The sequence below is a fragment of the Rhipicephalus sanguineus genome, chromosome 6, assembly GCF_013339695.2.
Source record: "Rhipicephalus sanguineus isolate Rsan-2018 chromosome 6, BIME_Rsan_1.4, whole genome shotgun sequence".
Lineage (NCBI taxonomy): Eukaryota > Metazoa > Arthropoda > Arachnida > Ixodida > Ixodidae > Rhipicephalus > Rhipicephalus sanguineus.
In genome coordinates, this window is record NC_051181.1 from 62638990 (window position 1) to 62648006 (window position 9017).

At 46.7% G+C, this 9017-nt stretch overlaps 1 protein-coding gene across 1 annotated transcript in view; it reads left to right on the forward strand.

Annotated features, from left to right (window-relative positions):
- The first annotated feature begins 351 nt into the window (after positions 1-351).
- LOC119395832 (glycine receptor subunit alpha-2) overlaps positions 352-9017 on the forward strand; it is a 71008-nt gene continuing 62342 nt past the window's right edge. The window contains exon 1 of the mRNA XM_037662842.2: positions 352-635. Coding sequence (XP_037518770.1) covers positions 526-635 — 110 coding nt within the window. The 5' untranslated portion in view covers positions 352-525. The remainder of the gene's footprint in view (positions 636-9017) is intronic.

The window sequence follows — 9017 nt, forward strand, 5'->3', positions numbered from 1 at the left end:
TCTTGTAACTATGTAAATAAACCTATGTTCCTGTGAAAACGCGTCCTACTGACGAAAAGAAAACTGACGAGAAAATAAAGAAAAACTTGCTTTATATTTTTAATGTAGCCTTTTAATGTACACTCAGTGTAAACGACCTGTGTGAAAGAGCGACGCGCGAGTCCGTCATTTAGCATCCCTTTTTAAACGACTTCGCGCACTCTGTCGGCTCCGCAATGGGCCGTTTTGTTTTTCCTTTCAACCCGCTTCAGTGCGCGCGCGCACTTTCTCTGGAAGCGTGCGCTCAGTGCGAGCGCTTTTGAGATTGCGGAGCGAAAGGCGATCGACCTTGCTCGCATGCTCTGTGCGCTCTGGTGGCGCGCTCTGCCGCACAGCCCAGAGCTGCGGCGGCGGCGGCGGCGTCTCCAGCGGCACCGGTTGTTGAGTCAGCCTCTTCTGGGCGAGTGCGCGAGGCGCTCGCCGGATCGCCTCCACCGGCTGGACCCAAGCCAGTCGCACCTGGTAGTGCGTGCGTGTGGGTAGCGGATGCTGCTGCCACGGACAACTCGCGCTATGGATACGCACGCTTGTGCTGCCGCTCTGCTGGTTCTCCTTGTCGCATCGTGCGTCGCACCGGTACCGGCACAGGACATGAAGTGAGTGAAGCATCCTAATAATAATTATTGGGGTTTTACTTCCTAAAAGCATGATGTGATCGTGAGGGACGCCGCAGTGAAGGGCTGTTAAAATTTCCACCCCCTGGGGTTCTTTAAGGAGCGAAGCATCCTGCATGCCTTGGGTAGGAACAAGCTAGTGGGAGGTATTGTCTTAAGAACGTGCTCTGAACAAGTGCGAAACGGTGGAGAGGCCAGAAATAAGATGCCATGGGTCGGAGGAAGTTTTGTCGGCTACGTAGACTGTTTGACATCTATTGCACTCACTCTTCCCTGCCTTATTTGCGTCAGCTGGCCAAAAAAAGAAAAAAAAGGGCCTCGATCTGGAAGGTCATGTAGTCGGAGCTTATGGTAAAGCCTGCCCTGGCACCATGGTAGATATATATGACTCGCCGTGGCAGGCAGCGCAGTGGCTCAGGGGCTGCTTTGCTTAAGTTACCTCGAGGACGCTGGTTTTATTACCGGGATGGCTGTGAGCTCAGCGCAGCAGCCAACAAAGGCACTAGAAAAAATACAAGCGGACACATGCGAAAGCGTTCAAAAATGAGCAATGTTGTTGGAAAGTTAATGCTTCTTTCCGCCCGTCGTTTCTTTGTGTTTTCTGCTATAGTGTGCTCGACACCACTCTTCGCTGGTTCTAGGCCACGGGTAGCCTCATTTAGATGGGAGCGAAAAATATTTGTGTTCTTAATTTAGGTGCGCGTCAGACTCCAGGTAGTCAAAGTACTCTTCCATAATGACGTGCGTCATAATCGTATCGTGATTTTCGTATACGTACCATACTGCCGTATTCAGTGCAGTATCACATGTGTCTTCGAAAGCGTTTTGTCGAGATTGCCGATGCTGATGTCGAGACACGTCCGGGCACCAGCACGCCTGATATCAATAATTGATACAGTTAACACACGTTCGTAGCACAATATATCAGTCCGTCTATGCGGACCTATCGACGGATTTTGACTGCCTTCCCGTGGCTTCTGACCCTTATCCTCATTTGTAATATTTTATTTTTGCTGCTTCTTGGACTTTTCTTCACGGCTCGCAATATAGCTTTTCCCTGCGGGAAGAGACCCGTGAGAACTTTTTCTATACGCGTTCATAACGGTCGCGCCGCGAAAGCTGAACTGAGTTTCGTGAACTTGACTTTACGAGAACCGTGCGAACTTTCGAAGGTAGTTGCGCAGACGTAATTTTGAATTCTTGAAATTGTTGGTGTTCAGATGAAGAAGATAGTGCGATCTCCAATTGTCAGGCAGTTATATAAATGATTGTTTTGCAAATTTCACTGGCCTGAGAATGCGGTGAAGCGATGCGCTTACGATAAAGTGCCGCGGGCAACCTTTTTATTTCCGTTATAGCGGACAACAATCCTTCGTGAAGTTGATTACATGGCCGTGTTTTTTGTTATGGCTTCGTTTTTTTTGTTTTTTCACTACCTTCATGTAGTGCTCGACGGAATTCGTTAGAAAGCTAGGTCAGCATGTTGAATTGCAGTTCAAGAAAGTATTGAATAGCTGAGAAACAAACAAAAAAACATACCATAGCTCCCCCAGAAAGAGATAGCGATACCTGGGGCGCCGTCTACGCGCAGATATCGCTTTTACAGCGAAAGCTGTTATGAGATCATTTCACCGGCCGTTTTTAGCGCCGTAGTTGTTCGCCGCCGCCGGTGTCCGTAACCACTACCGCTCGAAATTAGAAAAAAACGAAATAAGAAAAAAATTCCAGCATGGAACGAGGTTCGAACCTGGGCCCTCTGCGTGGGAGCCCAGTATTCAACCTCTGAGCCATGCCGGTGCTTGAAACTGCTTTGCAAAAAGACCCTATACAGTCTTCATGTCGGGAAGGAACCACATTAGCATATGCAATATAGCGTGGTAGGAGAGTAAAATAAGCACCAAGCGTCGCACAACGCGAATTCTGTAACCAGGCGTCACACAATGCGAATTGCGCAACGAGTAGGTTGTTGAATGCTTCCAACCCATTACAAAGGGATCTGCCATAATTCTTCGTCGTCATCAGGCACAGCATCAACAGAGTGCACATAATGCCTTACAGGTGTTTAGCAGATACTACGGTTCTGCGCAGAATGACGTGTCGTTAGAAGGAGGCATCCCAACATAAAACATAACGACTGTTTAGGAAGGAAGCAGTGGCTGCTTCCTTCCTTCACAAAAATTATGATTTATAGCGTAGTGGGTTCCGCGCAAGTGCTCTTCTATTGGTTGCCAAGGAAGCCCATAAGGCTCCCATGATCCATTTCCTCGGAGTCTCAATAAAATTAATTACCTTTCTCTATCTCTTTCTCACGTTAGCGTATGTTATAAAGTGCGGTGGGAGAATGAAATAACGACCGGGCGTTACACAATGCGAAGTACGTAACTAGTGGGTCATTTAAAGCTTCCAACCCATTACAAAAGGCTCAGTCATAATTCTTCATCGTCATCAGTCGTCGCATCAAGAAACTGCACATAATGCCTTAAAGACAGTACCTCGCTTCTCTGCAGAATGACGAGTAATGTCGTGGTGGGTGCTTCCAACTTCACAAAAACGATCGTTTGTGGCGTAGTGGGTACGCTGCTAGTGTACTTGTATTAGTAGCCACAAGAGAGTTTATAACGGGCTCTATAAATGCCGCTCTTCGAGCTTTCGCTGTGACTGTGCTGCGCTTTCCGCGCAGCCCTGGCGTTTTTTTTATTCTGCCGGCATGATTAGCGCCCCCGATTGAATATAAGGGAGTGTTCAGTCCTTTTATTTCAATGCTGTGTCGGATAGCGGCTCAAGTTATCGTCTTACATCACAGTCTTGATTTAGTAAGAGGTCCGTAACAGACGCTGCCATTTCGGGCAAGCGGGGGGCGTCACATGATGAATGGACGCTAAGTGCTCTTTTTTTCTTTGTTCGCGCGCATAAAACTAGGCCTATACGCATGGCGCATTTAAAGTTCCCACGAAGGCTCTGTGCACGCGACGCGACTGTCTCTCCAAGGTTTCAGAATGGGGCATAGCGCCATAACCAACTAGCCCAAAAATCCACGTCTCCAAGGTTGGTGGCGTTTTCCCTCGCCTAACCTTCCAAGCCCGTTCCTTTTATTTTTACTAGCCTGCATGTGCTGCCCTGTGATCGGCGAAGGAATGTTTACGCGACTGCCGAGGCGTAATGGTGTAGATATAAACTGACATTGTTCTTGATGAAAAATTCTTAGCCGTGGAGCAATGCACTACGTTTACCGCGAGGTGTTCTGCAATATGAATTATGTTCGAATGAGTCGCGTGCGTGCTGGCGCTGATACCACCGGCCAGGGTGTTCAATAATTTACCTAAGCTTGCCGATTTTCAGGCCGCAGCTATTGAACACACTACTGCGTTTTCGTGAGCTGTTGCTTAATATATGAGAGGTCTTCTCATGCTCGAAAGCGGGTATCTTGCGTTATGTGAGACGTGACGGAACCGTCACGCGATGCCTGCACAGCCATAGATGGACCCGGACAACGACGCAAGCATATATATTGTTTATACCATAGTATATTTATAAAGTTAGTACCGCTGTGATCGATAATTGACCATATTTCTACCGCTGAATTCTGGGAGCTAAAGGAAAGGGGGGGGGGAGGGGGTTAGAGGGGAACTTGACAAGTTTCATGAGCGGTAGAGAGAGAATGAGAGAAAGACACCAAGATTAACCGGAACAGAAATTATGAGCTTACACACAGTGCTTGTGCGTGTTTTTGTTTTCGTTTTCGTTTGCACAGTGTATCAACATTTTGCTTTCTTCCTCCTCTTTTTACAAAGTTCATTGGTTTTTATTTGGATTTACCCATCACATGATGTACCCCACCCCTTATGTAACACCCCTAACGGGGCCTTCAAGGAAAATAAACTGAACTGAACTATGCGAACACCAGCTTGTAGCAGCTATTCAATACGTTTTTTTTTTGGTCATTTTCCTAGAAGCATTTTTTAAAACAGATTGAGCTTATAACACACTCGTTATTAACGAACTCCTACAGCCACCATGGGGTGGGCTTGGCGCATTCAATACAGTTAGAAGCACGACCAGCTTGGAAGAGGGTGCTTATGATGCGTACGGCTCCTATTTTTTTGACATTTTTCTGTTCTGGAGGCCCCCCATATTTTGCGAAGTCAAGCTCCTGTGCAGTGCTTTAGTCCGGGCCCGTCGTTCCCTCGACGAAGTAGTGTGCAACTCGAGGTAGTGCAACGAGTGACCGTGAAGAGGGCGTTTTTTATTTGTCTCTCTCTGGTTCTTTGCGCGCTCTGCGTGAAGATCCGGTTTTGGCGGCGAGAGTGGGGCTGTTTTCGTAGGGAGAGAAACCGCAGTGCACAATTTTTTGTTGTTATTTTTTATTTTTAATCCTATCCGGAAAGGGAAAGCAAGAAGCAGATTTGCATAGGGTTAATGCAGGCGTAAAAAAAAAAATATGGGTGTGACATTATATGGGGGCTTACAGGAAGGAGAAAGGAAAAAGGATTCGTTAGATGCGAGACAATACCTAGAGAGACCAGCGTTAACTCGGGCGCCATTGTAAACGTAGAGAAAGCAGAGGAGATTCGTGCCAAGAATGTAATTACTTTAGAAGCCTTGCGAAAACATCCGGAGTGCGTCTCCTTGTCGCTTTATAAGTAACCTTCAGTTAGAATTACTTGATTCTTTTTTACGTAGGTATATCGTGGTCCCATGCCTCACGAAAAGCCTGTCTGAAGTGTCTACATGGCTTGAATTTGTCTGCAAGCTGAATGCATATGTCCGCTCAGCGTGCGTGTATTTGCCATTGGCAAACAAGAATGCCACGAGCAGCTTTTCATTCCCGATGTCTCTGAAGATCTGCAGAAGTGCACATTTCAGGAAGCTTATTTCGCAGCTTTGCGTATCTTGCATTAGTGAATGCGTTTAAGAGTTGTGCCCAAGCAAACAAATGTGCGATAGGGTTTCATAAATTTGTGGCGTTTGTGAATGTTTGCACAAGTTAGTTACCGAGAAGAAATTGAGAAGCAGCAAAGCCTACTCATGGGATTGTGAGGTAAGCTAGGCAGGAGTAAACGTGGAATCAAATAGAGGATTTTGTCTGTAAGAAACTAGATATTAGTCCATCTTTCGTGACGAGCAGTATGTAGCCCGACAGGTGGTGTTCCGCGTGGGGTGGATTGAAAAAACTTTCAGCGGGAGCTGCTAATGCAGATTGAATTGCACGAAATAATCACTTATTTCTCCACACAGGTGACGGACGTCTGTGTGTTCCACGATCCCTTCGCATTTCGTAATCATTTACGCAAGAAGCGCAAAATGATGTGCACTTACTGTCTGGCAAAAGTGCAGCCCGACGTTCAGAACCGATCTTGGATGATTAGCAACAGAGAACTCGGCACTTTTTACGTAAGCAAAGATAAGGTCTCCATGTCGCTTGTTCAGCTCAGGCTTACGTCGGCAAGGATCTTAGGTAACACGGTTATGAAGCACTCATTGCTATTCTGAACACGGAAGAGACAGCATTCATTTGTAACCCTGCGTTTCGCCTCATTAGTTCCCGCGATATCGTTTTTTTTTTCTCGGGTGTGCCAGGCAGGCTGGTTAACTGAGGTGGTCGCCAGCGTGATTCATCGCGACTCATCCGTTATGCCGGTCCTTATGGGCGAGCGATTTGCATAGTAATGGGTCTTCACTACGAGTGCAAACGCCTTCACTTAATCGGTTAGGTCGGGTAGTGTCGCTACGGGTGCCAAGTTTATGTGGGATCCTTGATTCGAATACATTTTCTCACGGTGCAGCTCGTGTGCATTCGCTGAAGGCACACTGGCGACCTTAACTTCCGGACTTGAATGAAGCTTGCGGGGATTCCGTCGGTGACGTGTGCGTGTTATTACGGCGCGCGTGCGTGTCGTACAGTACAGGGCCGAGCTGTCTTTTCTATACATATTTTTTTATGACACACGCGTGAGGTCCGCAGGGAGTGAGAAAACCCGTCGGCCCACTCATTCGGCGACGATCGTAACGATTGCCTACGCAGCTGCGAGAAAACACGCACCGTGTGAAGGTCGTATCCCGCGTGTCCGTCTGTCGAGAGCACGATTCCGTGTACTGGCCGACACGTGGTATGCTCTCGAATCCGGCTCTGCAACCGAGTTGTACCCTTTCGTTCATTCATTCGTCGATTGCTTCATTCGTGCGATCGCCACGCTATTGTGGCTTAGCGTCTAAGGTACGCCCTGCTAAGCTCAACGACGCGGATTCTATTCAAGGCCACGGTCACCGCATTCATATGGTGCTGAGACGCAACAACACCCGCCTAGGTGCTGGTGATCACATTAATGTATAGGTGGTGGTGATTAGTAGTGCCGGCCGGCACCTGCTCCGTCTGAGCGTCTCTTTCCGCGTAGTATCTCTCTTCACGTTTCACTCAACGGAATCTCTCGCGGACAACTCTGCTTTATTCATGTGCACATTAAAATACACAAGGTATTCGAAATTCATTCAGCGAGTCTTACTACTGCGTGCTTCATAATCTTGGACTAGGTAAAAAAAAACAAAAAACAAAGAAAAGATATCTTGGTATTGGCGGGCAAAAACTTCTGAATATACTTTTATTCGTGGGATTATTTATTTATGCGGCTGTTCGTCAACTCACCCGTCCAAAATACTGTACGTTACTATATTTCATACTGAAGGATGAAGAGTGGCTTCAAGGACTACGTGTTTTAGTAGGCTGGCGCTCTCTCGGCCGTCTAGGCCGTCTAGTCGGATATAGTGTAAATGCATAGTAAATAAGCGTTGCATCACTGTCTGATTTCACGTAAAAGTTGTACACGTTTCTTTAGGTTACCACATTCATTCGAATGCTCATTGATCTGTCGTCGCTTCATCGTCAGTTTACGCGATCATTGGATCGATGGAGCGATTCATTACTGAATTTGTAATAAAAGCAGGACACGTAATAGCAGCATCGTCGAATTAAAGTACGTGAAATAATAATGATTTTGTCTGTGTGGCTCATTGACTCCGTACAGCCGCAGTAACCTGATCGAACCTTGATCGGCTTAAGTCGTGCAGTTAGTCTTTGGCGACCATCAAGAAAGCCACTTTAGCGTCTGATAGCTAAGCAAGCTATCCGGCTATATACTCTGTTCCAGAAGTTCCGTGCAGCAGAGCCAAGGCTACACTACCCTCGAGCGCAGGTTGTTGCGAAGCGAGATGTAGTGCCCCATATACGTAGCCCGTTGTTTGTCCTCATGACTTTTGCAAGCGGTCTCGTCGGAGGATTTTTACTTGAAGGCCTCTCTGCGTGTTGTAGCTGTGATTTGTATGACGATTTTGTCGCATTTTCTGTATAAAACAATTTTTGTGGCTCCATGATACTGAAGAAAGAGTTCTTGTTTGTACGTGTTATAACATGCAAATGACGAAAGAAATAACACTGTTGTGGCTCGTATGTGTTATGTTTTTACTTATAAAGTACGAAGGAATGGTACGACACTGTCTAAACTTTTATGAGTAGTCCGCACAGCCCGAGCGTCCACAGTGCCGCGGAGGACCCAGTCTTGGGTTGTGATTACTCCGCGGTGGCAGATTTGGTCACTCCTTAGTCAAAATGGCGGCGCCTCGTTCACCTGTGCGATATCGTGCAAGTATCTCTAAGACGCGCGCTTTTACTGTGCCGAGGAGAATATTTAACCGCTTTCACAATTACAGCTCATCTCACTGCGCAGTTGCACAGTGTCCCGAGACTCTCTTGCCGCATTCGCTGCAGCGCTCGCCGCTAGCAGACGACAGGGCGCGGAAGGATACAGTTAGATGTGCTCGCCCTCCTGATTGGTTGAGAAGGCCTGTAGCTTCCACAGTGCTGCACGGAACTTCTGGAACAGAGTATAGATTCTGCAATGATGCTGTTTCTTCTCTACGCGAGGAGTTGTGAAGCACAAATAGCAACAAAAAAAATCGTGGCGATAAAGACAAGTGCTTAGTTGTCAATTATATCGTAAGAGTATGCGCTGCACCGCTCTTCAAGTGTGCAACCACTAGTCACTCAAGCCGGAACTCTTCTATCTTACTTCGGCCTTCATTTCTTGCTTCCCCGTATCGGTTAAAAGAGATGTCTCGACCGAAAAATTGGCGCATCTTGCACTTGTGGTGCAAGGCTGGAGCAGACAGCCGAGCTTGCCGGTTTTCCTTGTTTATCTTCATCTTTCTTTCTTTCTTTCTTTCTTTCTTTCTTTCTTTCTTTCTTTCTTTCTTTCTTTCTTTCTTTCTTTCTTTCTTTCTTTCTTTCTTTCTTTCTTTCTTTCTTTCTTTCCTTCTTTCCTTCTTTCTTTCTTTCTTTCTTTCTTTCTTTCTTTCCCTCTTTCTTTCTCTTTC